General features: G+C 36.8%; 1 protein-coding gene across 1 annotated transcript; it reads left to right on the top strand.

Moving 5' to 3' along the window:
* The first annotated feature begins 12,265 nt into the window (after nucleotides 1-12,265).
* Nucleotides 12,266-13,940, top strand: LOC107793665 (peroxidase 64). The gene is made up of 4 exons (XM_016616060.2): nucleotides 12,266-12,551; nucleotides 12,648-12,836; nucleotides 13,114-13,276; nucleotides 13,413-13,940. Exons 1-4 carry the CDS (start codon nucleotides 12,348-12,350, stop codon nucleotides 13,805-13,807), a joined length of 951 nt encoding a protein of 316 aa, XP_016471546.2. The 5' UTR covers nucleotides 12,266-12,347; the 3' UTR covers nucleotides 13,808-13,940.
* Nucleotides 13,941-16,991: the final 3,051 nt, after the last annotated feature.

Here is a 16,991-nt window from a genome sequence, read left to right on the forward strand (position 1 = left end):
GGTTGATTGCGCCTTGGTTATGTACTCTCCGGGCGGTGGTATATTATGTTATTTGCTTCACCATGGTCATGGTCATGCACTTTGGGTATTTGATGTCAAATTGCTTGCGGTTGTTGATTTTGAGCATTGGGACTCGAGGTATTTCATATGGATCGGTGTTTTCATGGGTTGTGCATTGCAGCTGGGTTATGATAGGATCCGATCCTTTGTGACAGACTCATGTGTTTTGGTCCTACTATCTGTGATGGGTTCTTAGCATTGCGTTGTAGTAGTACTTGTTGAGCTTGCGGAACGATTCTCTCATTTGAGTCTTTTTTTTTCATTTTTGGGTGCCTTCGAATTGTTGCGTATTGGTGCACGAATTGCATGGATTTGTGGCTCTGGGTAGTATTGACGTGGCATGTCAGTAGAGTAGTTTGTACTTGATGAGATAGAGTCTTTGGGCCTGAAGTGATTGCTATCGAATTTGATTACGGTATGTTTGAAAGGATGTTATCTAAAGTCGGCTAAGAAATTGGCTATGGTTCTTGTCGGACGAGAGGGAACTCCATGACTTGTTGATCTTATGAGTAGCTATGAGTTTCTGTGCGTTTCTTTTATCATCAGCGGTGTACGAAGATTTTAGAGTGAGGTTTGGTTTGATATGAGATTTGTTACCGGTACCGGGTATGTTTTGAGCAGCTATCGCGGTCGAAAGTTATTGCTATGAGTATTTGATTATGTGGTATATCATGTGATTACATCTTGGGTTGTGATTATGGCTCGATACAGCTTGATCAGACTTGTACAGTGTGTAGATGCGAGATTCGGGTCTTGTAAGGAATTCTGGATGTTGGGAATTGGGTTCCAAGGTTTATGGGCTAACGTTGAATTAAGGATCATTAGTTAGGTTGTGTCGTCAGGCTTATATGGATTAGGGTGACATGGGATCACCCCCGGATATGTATATAGTAAGGTTACACGGTAGTTTGATGGCTTTGGAATGACTCTGGCACTGATAACAACCAAAATGCAAGAACAACAAGTGGGACTTGAAAAGCAAATAAAGAGAGGGAAGCAAGACACAAATATTGATGAGATATTAGCAATAACTAGAATTAAAATTTTAATCACCACTAATACAGTCAACAAAAGTACCTACACTAATAGAATCCTCAAGAGGAAGACAAACCTCTTGCAAATTCTAGGGGCTAGTTCAAAGGCAACCACAAGTCTACCTTCAAGCTCACAAAATACATAGGAATATTCAATATAGTCTAAGAAATGAAAGATGATCTAATATTTTTTATTTATTCTAAGGTCTACATAATGACTAAAAAGACCCTCAGGTGCTTGGGCTCTCCACTTATAATTGGGCCTCTTCACATGAACTTGGGCCACCATCCTTGAATATCATTTGGATGAAATTGTAGACTCTATTAGGCTTTTGCAAAAGATCATTCAAATCTTCCAACTTCATCAAATGCATCCCAATAATTTGAATGTCCTTGGCTTGACTCCTAGTGAACAGTCTTGAAGGCATAGGCGTAATGTGATCATCTTCCCCTTCTTGAAAATAATTCGTCCTAGAATTTGTAACATCGCCTACATCAAAATGAGACAAGTCACTAATATTGAAAACATCATGCACTTGCAAATCATTAGGAAGATCAATTTTTTAAGCATTTTCATTAATTCTTTCAAGAATTTGAAAAGGCTCATCTCCTCTTGGTAGCAACTTGTTCTTTATCTTGTGAGGGAACCTTTCCTTCCTAAAATTCACCCACACCCATTCTCCCGGTTCAAACACCATTTTCTTTCTTCCTTTGTTGGCTTTGGTAGCCGCTTTTTGGTTCATCTTTTCAAGTTGTTTCCTAGCATTCTCATGAGTTTTGTTCATGGCTTCGGCTCTTGTCTTGCCATCTAAACTCACAACAACATCTTGAGACAAAGGAGTTATATCCAAAGGAGTTAAAGGATTGAAACCATAAACACATTCAAAAGCAGACATGCCAATAGATGAATGAATAGTACTATTATACGCAAATTCTATCAATGGCAATTGTTCCTCCCAAGAAGTAAGCTTTCCTTTAACCATGTCCCTAAGCATATTTCCTAATGACCTATTGACAACTTCGGTTTGACCATCGGTTTGAGGGTGACAATAAGTAGAAAATAATAATTTAGTGCCAAGCTTACCCCACAAACCCTTTCAAAAATGACTAAGAAACTTGGAATCCCTATCACTAACAATAGTTTTTGGAATTTCATGCATCCTAAGCACATGATTAATAAATAAAGTAGCAACATGGGCAGCATCATCACTTTTATGACATAGTATAAAATGTGTCATTTTAGAAAATCTATCAACTACCACAAACTACCCTTTCTAGTCCTGGACAAACTAAGAATAAAATCCATAGAAATATCAAACCAAGGAGCATTAGGAATAGTCAATGAAGTATACAAACCAAAAGGATGTACCTTAGACTTAGCTTGCTTGCACTCAACACATTGACCATATACTTTATCTACGTCAACTTTCATCTTAGGCCAATAAAAATAATCTTTTAATATAACTAAAGTCTTAGGAACTCCAAAATATCCCATTAAACCACCACTACGTGCCTCTCTAACAAGAATTTCTCTCCAAGAGGACCTAGGCACACACAACCTACCATCTCTAAATAGGAATCCATCAAACTTATGAAATCTCTTTTGTTTTTCTACTTTGGCTAATTTCTTATCCTTCTCTTCCTTCCCTTGATTATCAAGGTATGCATCATCTAACCTATAAGGTTTCTTATATGCCTCAACTTGATCACATTTAACATAAAGCTCATTAAAGTCATGATCACTAGGATAAAGTTCTCTTAGACTCTCAAATCCCATCAACTTAGAAGTCAAAGTGTTCATTAAAATAAACCTCCTAGAAAGAGCATCCACGACCACAATATCTTTGCCTTTCTTAAAGTGAATCACATATGGAAATTACTCAATAAACTCTGCCCATTTAGAATATCTCTTGTTTAATTTACCTTGGCTCTTAAGGTGCTTCAAAGATTCATGTTCAGTTTTAATCACAAACTCCCTATGCCAAAGGTAATGTTGCCAATTTGATAAAGCTCTAACTAAGGCATACAACACCTTGTCATATGTAGAATAGTTCAAGCTCGCCCCTTTAAGTTTCTCACTAAAGTAGGCTATGAGTTATTGATCTTGCATTAAAACTGCTCTTATACCTACTCCACTAGCATCACACTCAATTTCAAAAGTCTTTTCAAAATTAGGAAGTTGAAGAAGTTGTGCCTTGCTAAGTTTATCTTTCAACTCCCTAAAAGATTCCTCTTATTCTTTTCCTCAAATAAAGGCCTTATCTTTCTTAATCACTTAGGTCAAGGCGGCGGCTATGGTGCTAAAGTTCCTAACAAACCTTCTATAGAAACTAGCCAACATATGAAAGCTCCTAACGTCTCCAATAGACTTAGGTGTGGGCCAATTCCTAATGGCTTCTACTTTAAAATCATCAACTTCTACACCCTTAGTACTCACAACAAAACCAAGAAAGACCACTTTATCAACACAAAAAGTATACTTTTTCAAATTAGCAAACAATCTTTCCTTTCTAAGAACATCAAAAATTTGATTCAAGTGCTCAATATGCTCTTCAAGTGACTTTGAATACACCAAAATATTATCAAAGTAAACTACAACAAACTTTCCAATAAAGTATTTTATCATATGGTTCAGCCTCATATAAGTGCTAGGTGCATTAGAAAGTCCAAAAGGCATAACCATCCATTCATACAATCCAAATTTAGTTTTAAAAGCGATTTTCCACTCATCACCGGGTTTCATTCTTATTTGGTGATAACCACTTCTCAAGTCAATTTTAGAAAAGATAAGAGAGCCGCTCAATTCATCAAGTAAGTCATCAAGCTTAGGTATAGGATGACGATACTTCACTGTGATTTTATTGATAATCCTACAATCTACGCACATTCTCCAACTTACATCTTTCTTTGGCACTAGGATCACGGGAACGACACAAGGACTCAAGCTTTTCCTTACAAATCCCATCTCAAGAATGTCATCAACTTGCTTTTGTAACTCTTTTGTAGCCTCCGGATTGCTCCTATATGGCGCTTGATTTGGAAGTTGAGATCCCAGAACAAAGTTAATTTGATACTCTATTCCTCTCAAAGGTGGTAGTTCCCTTGGTAGCTCTTCGGGAAAGACATCTTCATAACCTTGCAAAAGAGTAGAAACTTCAGTAGGTACAAAAGGGGTTAGCTCATTAGTAGTCAAAAAATAATCTTTATGCATAAGAAGTATAAGAGAACGGTTATCCTCAACCTCTCTCAAAGGATCTTGATGACTAGCTAACAAACTCACTTTTTCTTTCCCTCTAGGCTCACTCTTATTTTGTAAAAGTGAAACCTTTCCCTCATTTTTCCTCTTTTTCATTTTTTCTCTCTCTTGAAGTGCCACTCTTCTCACTTTTTTCCTCTATTGAAGTATCACTCTTCTCACTCTTTTATCTCTCTTGCTCACTCTTTACTTTTTCCCTCAATTCTCTTATTTTTTTTGTAATCTTCATTCACTTGAAATGGTGTCAAAGATAAAAGAGTAAATTTATATCCATCTTTTACAAGAGAGTACTTATTAGTTCTTCCATCATGCTTTCCTTCTCTATCATATTGCCAAGGTCGGCCTAGAAGCAAATGATAAGCTTGCATTGGTACTACATCACACCAAACTTCATCATGATACTTTTCGATCTTGAACTTTATCAATACTAACTTTGTCACTTTGAGCTCCCCACACTCATTTAACCATTGTAGTCTATATGGTGTAGGACTCTTCCTTGTAGGAAAATTCAATTGCTCTACCAAAGATGCACTTGCCACATTTGCACAACTTCCATTATCAATTATCATTGAGCAAACATCTCCCATAATCTTGCATCTAGCATGAAAATGATTCTCCCTTTGATCTAGTTCTTCCTTAGCAAGTGCACCCATAAGTCTTCTTACTACCAAGTAGCATTTTGGGTATTCTTCTTCACACTCTCCATGGTCACTTTCACTTTCCTCTTCAACATCTTCATCATGGTCACTATCTCCCATTTGATATCCTCCATTGCAATGATAACTCTTCGGTTTGGACAATATCTCATGTAATGACCAAGGCCATGGCACTTATGGCACCTAATATTTGTAGGAGACTTGTATTGGGCATTATTTCCTCCTTCTTTAGCCTCTACCTTAGGTTTGGATTTTTCAACTTGATTTTTAAAATCTTTTTTAGTCTCGCTTGTCCCAATGGCTTGAAGATTTCCAAGTCTCGTTTTCGTTGCTCCATGAAGAAGTAGTGCTCTTGGATTTGTAACTTTTCTCACCCTTAATCCCCCTTTTCAACTCTCAAAGTCGCTTGGTAAGCATCCTCTAAGTAATCATACTTGTGCAATCTTATAGGAGAAGAAATTTTCTTGTTCAACCCCGCAAGGAATCTTGGAACAATAAGATCCTCTCTATCATAAAAGTTGGCTCGCAACCTTGTCTTCTCAAACTCTTCAAAGAATTCATCAACATTCTTACTACCTTGCCTCAAAGTGTAGAATTTTGAAAGAATGTCTTCTTGAAAGTAATCCGCTACAAACCTTTTCTTCATGACACCTTTCATTTCATCCCAAGTAGTAATAGGATCAAGTAATCATTGTTCTCTTTACCTTTTGTAAGATTCTCACCAAGTAGAGGCAAATCCCTCAAGTTGGGTGATGGCATACTTGATCTTCATGGCGTTAGGCACATTGTTAACTTGGAAGATGCTTTCACTCTTGATTACCCAATCCAAGAATTCTTTCGGGTCACTACTTCCTTTGAAAGGTAGAAGAGTGATCTTGATGGTGTTCAACCCTCTTTCATGCTCATCATGGTTGTATCTTGGTTGTCGATAACCTTGCAAAGATTGTTGCCTCATTGCATTTTGAGCATGATCTTCTTCTTCCTCAAGATTGATGTGCTCTTCTTGTGGTGGTGTGCGATTTTGTGGATTGACTCTCATTTGTTGCCTTTGGGATTGATTTTTATGGAATTGAATCCCTCTTTATGCATAAGTAGCTTGAGCATGGATCCCTTGTTGCATTAGATTAGGATCCAAAGGAGTAGAAGGAGTTGATAGAAAAGCACTAGTTCCAACACCTTGTTGATGTAGGAGAGTTCCCACTCACCAAAGAGTTCACTTTTTTCTCTTGAACTTGTATCCTATTCTCCATGTTTGTGAACCTTCCATCAATCATATCAAATGTTTCTATCATGGCATCAAATATTTTTTCCATGTTGTTGGAAGATCCCTCACCCATATTGAACTTTCCTATAAAATGAACAAACAAGTTAGTGATAAAAGTCCTCATCAAGTCGCTCCCTTAGTGTATTCACTCAAGTTGTATGTCACTCAATCACTTGTGTTTCTCTCTTGAAAATTGGCTTTTAATTCTCTCTTTTAATCTCACTCGCTCTAGCCTTTTTCCACCTCAAAAGGTAAAACTCAAAGTTGCCTCCAAACTAGTACCCAAGACTTTACAACAAGTCCCTTCCATCTTCGGGGTGGAGTGGAATTGATGTTTAAACAAGAACGGACAATTTAAGCAAATTCGGACTTGAGTCAGACAACAAAATAAAAGAGAAAAAGTACGAAAAAAGTTAAGAACGCAAAAGACTAGATATTACTTAATATGGACTAATATTAAGCTAATCTAGCCAAGAATGAATAAAGAAATGAAGCTAGAACACTTAAAATGCAATTGCATAGTAGCTGCAATTTTCAGCAGGTTTCAAGGCTTCTAATCTGGTGCACGACAGCTTTCAAATGATTGAAATAGGTCCAACAATTGCTGCTCTATTCCACAACTCACAACTTATTCAAGTTCAAGTTTAAGCATGTGAAGGAACGAAGCTTTTGGTTTTCCATTCTTGATTCTCTTTTTTTTTCTTCAATCTCCAATCCAATGATGTAACCAAGTTTCCAGAGTGAACTTTCAAGTTTGTTTCACTTTAAGTCAACAAAATCACCAAATCAGTAGCCATAAATTTTTCTCGTCAACTAGACAATCAAGTTCATAAATTTTAAAAATCCTTTTAGCAAATGGATGTTCGAAATGTAGCGTTCAAGAACGAGAACAATGCAAACAAATGGAATATCTCTTTTTTGTGATGGTTCAAAATCAGTGAAATAATTAAGTATTAGAATACCCAATTACCCAAAGCTCTTGATACCAAATGATAATAACCAAAATGCAAGAACAAGAAATGAGACTTGAAAAGCAAATAAAGAGAGGGAAGCAAGACACAAATATTGATGGGATATTAGTAATAACTAGAATTAAAATTCTAATCATCCTTAATACAATCAACAAAAGTACCTATACTAATAAAATCCTCAAGAGGAAGAAAAATCTCTTGCAAATTCTAGGGCTAGTTCAAAGTCAACCACAAGTCTATCTTCAAGCTCACAAAATACATAGGAATATTCAATATAGTCTAAGAAATTAAAGATGACCTAATATTTTCTATTTATACTAAGGTCTACATAATGGCTAAAAAGACCCTAAGGTGTTTGGTCTCTCCACTTGTAATTGGGCCTCTTCACATGAACTTGGGCCACCATCCTTGAATATCATTTGGATGAAATTGTAGACTCTATTAGGCTTTTCCAAAAGATCATTCAAATCTTCTAACTTCATCAAATGCATCCCAATAATTTGAAGGTCCTTGGTTTGACTCCTAGTGAACGGACTTGAAGGCATAGGCATAATGTGATTAGGTACGTTCGAGGATGAACGTATATTTAAGTGGGGAAGAATGTAACGACCTGACCGGTCGTTTTGAGCATTTGCACTCCGTTCAGCTATTTAAAGTCCCGAGTAGCTTCGTATGATGTATTATGACCTGTGTGAAGCATCGGTTTTGGTTTTTCAGGTGATTAGGAATTTATTTTGAAGAATGATTTTTAACTAGGAAGATTTAAGTTGGAAGAGTTGACCAAGTTTGACTTTTGAGTATTTGACCCCAAATGGATTTTTGATGGTTTCGTTAGATTTATATGGTGATTACGGACTTATGCCCGAATTTTAAATTGGAGGTCCCAAAGTGATTTGACGTAATTTTCCGAAAAATTGTTAACTTTGAAAAGCTTTGAATTCCAAAATTTGGCCATAATTAGATTTTTGTTGATACCGGGTCTCGATTTAGATTCCGAGAGTTCGAACAACTTTGTAATAATATTTATGACTTGTGTGCCAAATTCAAAGTTATTCCGAGGTACGTAGGCACGTTTTCAATTAGTTTTTGAAAAATTAAAAGTTTTGATTTTATAAAACTTGAATTTCTAAAGTTTGACCCTATTTTTGTGTTTTGATCACTCGAGCAATTTGAATCATGTTTTAGGACTTGTTTTCATATTTGGTTGGGATCCCGTGGGGCTCGGGTGAGTTTCAGATGGGTTTTTAACGTGTTTAGTGTTTTGGCATTGTTTTGAGCATAAGCATATAATGATCCGAAGGTCCATTTTTAGTTCTAGAGATCGAAATTTGATTTTGAGACTTCCGGGAGTTTGATAATGATTTATAGGAATGATCTGAAATATTTGGTCTAATTTTATTAAGTCGCGGTTGGGTTTTTACTGCGAAACATGAGTTAATTATTTAACGAGCGAAGTTGGTATCGCATTGAGAAAATGAGCTCTGAATTGAGTTTCGACTAAACGATAAGGTTCGTATTATTATTTGTGACTCATAGGAGCAAGAATCATCGAATTTCGAGTACATATGAGGGAGTTAGAGTCTTTTTAGTGAAAAATAAATTGATGGTGCAAGCAAGTTCTGGTGCGCACCTTTAACGACCTAATTTGGTACCTTTAGCGACCTGATTTGGTACCTTTAGCGACTATATTTGGACTTTTAGCGACCATATTAGTATTTTTATTGGGCAGTTTTTTTTATAAGCTTATTTCAACATTACTGAAGTTAGGAAACTCGGATTTGAACGATTTTTGAGAGGATTTCCATCATATGGATTGGTTTTTGAGCCGTTCGGAGGTTGGTACGCGCAGGATGGCATTTTTGGAGCATCGTTTGGTTTGCTCGGTATTGGATTTGGCTTGTTCGAGGTAAGTAACACTTCTAAACTTGGCGCTGAGGGTATGAACCCCGAATATACGTGTTATGTGTTTGGTGTTGAGGTGACACACATGCTAGGTGACAAGCGTGTGGGCATGCACCATGTGTAATTATGACTCGATTGATTCTATGGTACTGTGTAGTGACATAATCTTGTTTCTATTCATGAAATTTCTACGGGCTAGAGTAATTGAGCTATGATCCATGTTAGAAACCATGTCTAGGCTATATGCTTATCCTGTTGAGACCCACTGAGGTCGTTTATGCTGTTGAGTTATTTTCTTATATTACAATAACATACTCAGTCATACTCATTCATTTGTATATCATACCTCAGTCTCTGTTGCCATTTATTGATACATCATATCATCATTTTGGGCTGGTTTTTATGACATTGTGAGCCCGAGAGACTGGAGAGATTGATGACTGAGTTGAGACCTGAGAGCTGGATTGTGAGTGATATTGATGGGACCGGGTTGTACGCCGCAACAGGTATTGTTGATTCATGATAGGATCGGACTGGACATCGCAATATGTAATATTGATTCATGATGGGATCGGATTGTACGCCGCAATAGACTTTATTGATTTATGCCATGATTGGCTTATTATAGTGCTTGGGCTGGATCTACCCCTCCGGAGTCTGCACACCCACAATGAGTGTAGTTGCTATTGATTCATTTAGGCTGGATCTGCCCTGTACAGTGCTGAGTGACTGGGAGTGTTGAGGGCTGGATCTGCCCCGTTCAGTGCTGAGTGATTGAGTGTGTTGAGTAATTGCGCGTGATGAGTAAAAAATGTGAGACAGTGAGATTGAGTACTCTGAGAGTATGAGTACATGAGTTCATCACTGTGATGCATTACATTTGACATGCATATTTGACATACATGCATAAAGATGCATTTCCTTATGCTACACTGTTTTTGGTGACATTTATGATTTCACGTGCACACTGATATGTAGGCATAGAGAAGTACTTTCCTCATGCTATCTGATAATGAAACATCTTATTTATTGTTGAAAGGTTTTGAAAAAATCACAGTTTTTTTTTCTCACTCATATTTTGGTGATTTCGGTGAAGGATTTGGGTTTTAATGTTATACTTGAAAAGCATGACTATTTTTCCGTAACTGTGAATGAGCTAAGCTCCATATCTCTGAGTTATTTCTTTTATCACTTTTATTATATTGTTATGAACTGTTGTTGGCTATTGGTTTTGGACTCCGACCTTTGTCCCAACTCGTCACTACTTTCAACCTAAGGTTAGGTTTGTTACTTATTGAGTACATGTGGTCGGTTGTACTCATACTACACCTCTGCACCTTGCGTGCAGAATTTTGATGCTGATGTTGCTATGTATGGCGGGAGCTGGCATTGAAGACGTACATGCGTTTCGGTCATTACTGCCTTTTGGTCTTGGTGGCTTTAGAATTATTAATCTGTTCATGTATACTTCAAACAGAGGATGTATTTATTTCATAGCAGCTTTGTAAACTCTAAATCTTAGAAGCTCATGATTTATACTATAAGTCTTTGGGAATTATTTGTATAAAAGCACAATTGTATTATTATTACTTCTCTTAATGAATCTCATTGGAATTGATTTATTGTTAATTGGCTTATCTAGCGAGTTGGGGTTAGGTGCTATCACGACTAGTTGGATTTTGGGTCGGGATAAGGGTGGACAAATTTCTCTTAAATGGAGACAAATTTTGTGACTTTCTTACTTTAACCTGTTAAAATCCATACGTGGACACACATAAAAGAACTATCAACTTGCTAAAGAAAAATGAGAAGTATGTGCCTCAAACACGTACAATGAGAGGAGTAGACCTATAATTGATACATCTCTCCGATGCAGAGCAACTAAATCTTGGTCAGTTAAGATGAAGGGGAGGAATTCGATCTTCACCCTCCCAATGGAAAGAGCAAAAGTTCGTCCCTGTTTATAACTAAATCATGGGGAGCCCAAGGTAATTTACTAGACAAATTGAATTGTTCTATCATCATGATACTAATCGGATATGCCGTAAACACTCGAGAGAGATGTCATGAGGCAAATTAAGACAAAAGACTTAAGGAGACAAGCAGTAAAAAGTTATTCTCCTTGTCACCTTTTTGACATTTTGGCGTTGATAAGAGTTAGGTGGTGGAGCAATCATCAATTATATAAGCAGCTGTATCAAATTATAATTATGCGTTATGATTGCAAACAGACAAACAGGTACTAATTTGCTTAGATTTAGAAAGCCATGCGTGAAGTCTTTACTTGGCTATCACCCAATGGCGATGAACGGAGTAAGGAAATTTCAATTTGGAACAAAAAAATTTAAATGGTTTAAGGTTTTCTACACCTTACTTCTCTCCCCTATGGCCGTATTTAAGATTTACAGAAGGAACGCAAACGATTTAAGGAAAATTTTATCGTTACAAACTTCATTATATTGTCGTGAATTAAATAAGAGAATTCAATAACAAAAAAGCTTAAGAGTTTTAATGGACCAAATTTGCCCTCAAAGTATGCGCGTGGAATCAAATATGCGCACCACATGGGGCCGTTAAAATAAAGGCATATTTGAAGCAAATTTTTGACGGCAGAAGCATGTTTGTGCCAAAGTATTAAGGACGAGCAAATTAAAATTTCTCAATTTCGCATAGTTCACATATTTGGACGTTTTCCATAAGTTAAATTGTGACAATATACCGATATTTTATTTGCGCAAGATTGAACGAGCCACTCGACTAACACCTACCTCAATGACAGATGCTTTGCCGACGCTGAGAACCAGATTGTTCTAGCTAACCAAAATGAGACATGGATATTGTAAGTCATAATTACATGCATAATAACAATTGCTTAATAAATTTCAAATGTTAACCACGATAGATATCCCATGTCTGCTCAAATCAGTACCCTTTTGAAAGTTTGATTAGGCATAAAGCTGAACAGAGAAAAAGTAACAATTAATAAAAATCTTATAGCAGGAAATGCTTAGAAAACACTCCACTATCTATTACAAACATGCATGCCATCAAATTTACTATTCGAGCTAATCATTTCAAGTAGACAATTAATCCATTAATAAGTACAGACCTTTGGACCTCTCCCTATAAACAAGCTTTGGAATCGTTTCGTGCTTAGACATAAGCCATAATAGTATTACAATTCCTAGCAGGCTTAAAGAACCCATGGCACATTTTGTTCCATTGTTGAGCACATTGCTTATTTTCTCCATCTACTATCAAGGGAATGCACTTAGTTCAAATTACTATGCAAAAACATGCCCTCAAGCTGAAGACACAGTAATGCAGATTGTAAAGAAGGAATCAAAGAAAGACAAAACGGTGCCCGCAACCCTTCTGAGGATGCATTTCCATGATTGTTTCCTACGGGTATACAAATTAACAGTACTAACATTTTCAATGTTTATCTTCCTGTAGATTAGCTAAACTTTTCTTAAAAATTCCCCCTATTCTACCTTTTTGAAGGGCTGTGATGCTTCTATTTTGTTGAGCTCCAAGGGGAAAAACACTGCAGAAAAGGATGCTCCTCCTAATGGTTCTATGCATGGATTCTACGTCATTGACGGCGCAAAGAGAGCAGTTGAAGCTATATGTCCTGGCGTTGTCTCTTGTGCTGATATTTTAGCGTTTGCTGCAAGAGATGCAGTCGTGTTAGTAAGTACCCCCACTAGGACAAAAAACATAAAAAAGCATATAAATAGGATAAGTTTTCTACATTACATATTACGTGAACGCGGAATGCCTTTTTAACATATGAGTTTAGTAAATAAGTGCGGCTAAGACATAATGATCAAGATGGCCTAAAAGTGTGTCTAAAGTGTAGACATATATGGACTACGGCATACATGTTAACAAAATCGAAATTCCATTAAAATCGGTACTCCTAAATTAGAAACTCCCAAAATAAGGACTAATTGTGTTGATGTTTCAGTCAGGTGGGCCTTACTGGGAGGTGCCAAAAGGAAGAAAAGATGGGAGAATATCCAGGGCAAGTGAAACAACACTGCTGCCCAAGCCTACATTCAACATTTCTCAGCTCCAACAAAGTTTCCAACAGAGAGGTCTTTCGGCCGATGACTTGGTGGCTCTTTTAGGTCAGCATTATATAACAATTAATGCTCCAAAATTTTGTCGAATTAATTTCTTAAATGGTCTTCCAACTTACAATTTTCGCACGATCTTCTCTCTATACTTTTGTTAACTGATAGAATTATATATTATCTTTGGCAGGTGCACACACTCTAGGTTTTTCCCATTGCTCATCCTTTATTAGCCGAATATACAACTTCAATGCCACACATGACATTGATCCTACACTACGTCGATCGTTTGCAGCAAGCTTGAAGAGCATATGTCCACTCAAAAACAGGGCTAAGAATGCAGGAATAAGCAATGATCCTTCCCCAACAACTTTTGATAATACTCATTACAGAATAATTCTCCAAAAGAAGAGTTTGTTCTCTTCAGATCATGCTTTGCTCACTACTCCAAAAACCAAGAACCTAGTTTATAAGTTTGCTACCTCAAAAGCAGCTTTTCATAAGGCTTTTACTAATTCCATGATTAAGATGAGTAGCCTTACAGGTGGTCAAGAAGTTAGAAAAGATTGCAGGGTAGTAAACTGATTGCTCCATTGTTAATTAATTCTACTTTGCGGTTTGATATCTGTATAATTGTAATGAGATGATCCAGGAATATGGGCTGTCTATCACTTCCTATATTGTCTTAGTTTCATTTTATTTCAATTGATGTTTTATACTTCTGCCACACAATAGGGGTGATTTGAGTGGTATCCAATTTTCGCATGCACTGATTATAGAAGGACCTGGTTCTTTTAAGAGTTTCTTATACTACTGTTGCGAAAATAGTAAATGCGGAAAGTAAAGAACACAAGTATTTTTATGTGGAAAACACCCGGCTCAAAAGGTGAAAAAACCACGACCTACAACTCAGTAGGATTTTCCCCAACACTTCACTAAATTACTGAGCCAAAACATCATTTACAAAACTCTTTGTAAACCTAAGGATTACCTCTAATCCCGTTGTGACAACCAACCTCTAACTGTTGCGACAACTTCAAGTTAACTCTAACTTGAATACTCAGAGTACCTAATACACTTGTCTCTAGATAAAGCTGAAAGGTACAATTTGAAAAGCCATACTACAATTGAACTAGAATAAAAGACAGACATTCGGAACTGGTTCTTCTATCTGGTTCATGTAGCTTCAGATTCGCACGCTTGAATCACACAAGAATTGTTTGCAAAATGCCTTGCTATTTTACGCTCAACTCACGTTTAACTTCAGTGTTTGTGCGTACCTGTAGAATGAGAACCTCATGCAATTTATAGAGTTAGTAGAAATAACTAGAGTTCTAATGTTATACTCTTCCATGGTGGAAGAGTTTTAGTTATCTTCAACTTCTAACTCATCCCTTATCTAGGATAGAGTTCTCTTCGAGTAAGGAGTCCTTCTCCTTATCATTTATGCAACCTTTTCGATCAGAAGATATCAGATATAACAACCTAAGCTTATCTCCTTCACGTGCATCCCGTATGCTCGAATCTGCCCGTGTCTGTGTACCCTGTGTATGGACCTGGTTCATACTCGAGTTCCTTTGTCAATCATCAAAACAAACTTCACTTGGGTCAACAAATTCCCCCTTTTTGATGATGACAAACTCTGTGCTTTTCATAAGCATATGTCATGTGTCAACTTAACTCAACATCAACACAATGTTAGAACACTTTCCATTTTAAAGTCACAAATCATCAAGGACCAGGTTCATTAGGTTATAAGCATCATAGTCCAAAGTAAAAAAACACAACCTATCTTCCTCCTTTTGGCATTATCGAAAAGTTGCATAATTATGTTAGATAACCAGATTTTAATATAAATTACTCATGGCCACTTAGGCTACTTCAAATGCAATCATGGAGTCAAGCATTATTTATCAATCTAATGATATTAGTCAAACAAGAAGCATCAACAAACAGTTAGAGCAAAAAAACAGTTGATTATCATTGATACTAGTCATCCACAAAGCATAAAAAGAAATAAAAACACTGGATCATGAGCAAAAAGATAAAAAAGAAATCTGATCCGGATCACTGGTTTGTCTAACTAAGCTAGGAAGGTTTTAAGGTTGGGAAGGACTAGGTTCTTAGTTTTTGTCTTGAAGCAGTTTAGGCATATCATGAAGAATGCCATCATTCTTCTCTTTTTCCTTTGCCAGCTCTGATAGCATCTCTCTCAGTTTCTCCTTCTACCAACCTCTATTTCAGCCTTTCAATTTCATCATCCTTAGCCCCACTTTCTTGCACCAAGGCTCGCACTTTGCTATTCACAAGTACCTTCTTGGATGAACCAGGTTCTTTGGGAGTGGTGTGGACTTCATAGTCACAAGCAATCAAAGTGTTTGCCCTAAACTGATCCTTGTTTATACCAACTTCCCATTTCTTGATGGGTACCTTGAAGTGTGCAAGTATAGCCGTGAGAATGAAACCATAGGGTATGGCATGAGTTTTGGTGCCAGTCAGAACCCTATCGAGAAGCTTGATGATAAATCCGGGCCAATTGATTTGCCTCCCACTGTCCAGATATTCCATAAGGACCAGGTCCATGAATGTGGCAATGTGCCTCCTTTCCTGCCTAGGCAGCACAACTTTGTTAACAAATTCGAACAACACTTTGTGGGGTGACTTCATCTCACTTTTGTATATAGCCTTGGGCTCAAGCTCTTCTTCATTGTCACCAAACTTTCTTGTAATGGCAAGGGCATTAGGGAGATTCTCTAGACTTGGCCATTTGAGTTTCTTGTAATCATATTACCCTGAAACAGGTACGCCTAAGATCTCTCACAGTTCTTTGTCATCATAACTCACTGTCACCCCCTTCACTACTGGTGACTACCATTCTTGATCTCACAATTTGCCATGAACTCCACAATCTCAGTTCTAGCAAGCTTTCCATCCATCTGAAGGACCATGTCCTTCCAACCTTGCAATTGTAATTTTTCCAGCAGCATCACCATGCCTTCTTCCTCCAAGTTCCTCAGGAGTCTACCTTTCAAGATGGTTCTTTTCCCAAGCTTAACCATCTTTTCCTTCTCTGCATCTTCTTTTTCTTCTTGTTCTTCTTCTTCTTCTTCTTCTTCTTCTTATTATTATTATTATTATTATTATTATTATTATTATTATTATTATTATTATTATTATTATTATTATTATTATTATTATTATTATTATTATTATTATTATTATTATTATTATTATTATTATTATTATTATTATTATTATTATTATTATTATTATTATTATTATTATTATTATTATTATTATTATTATTATTATTATTATTATTATTATTTTTACTTTTCTGGACTTCAAGGCAGACTTGGTTCATTTGGCCAAGGTAGATGGCCCTGCAGACTTTGTCTTTGAAACAAACTTCTTTATGGAAGTCTTGATCTTCTTTGCCTTTAGAGTCACAAACTCCATTTCTTCTGCCTCTTCTTCATCATGAAGAACCAGGCCCATCTTCTCAATTTTAACTGCCTCAACAGGCTCGCCCACCTTCTTCTTTCCCTTAGTATCAACTTTTCTCTTACTTTCTTCTAAGGCCTTTTCCAGTTCAGCCTCACTGTGCTTCTTCTGTCTCCTTGTAGCTATTCCTCTTGTAGGAGGAGTCTCTACAAGGATAGACGAGGCAACCTTTCTTTTCTTGTTTGCCCTAGCAGTACCGGGGACTTTAACTGCTGAACTATTTTTCCTTTTAGAATTGTAATTGTCAGACACTTTTCTTAGTAGG

Source organism: Nicotiana tabacum, chromosome 17 (genome assembly GCF_000715075.1).
Source record: "Nicotiana tabacum cultivar K326 chromosome 17, ASM71507v2, whole genome shotgun sequence".
Classification (NCBI taxonomy): Eukaryota; Viridiplantae; Streptophyta; class Magnoliopsida; order Solanales; family Solanaceae; genus Nicotiana; species Nicotiana tabacum.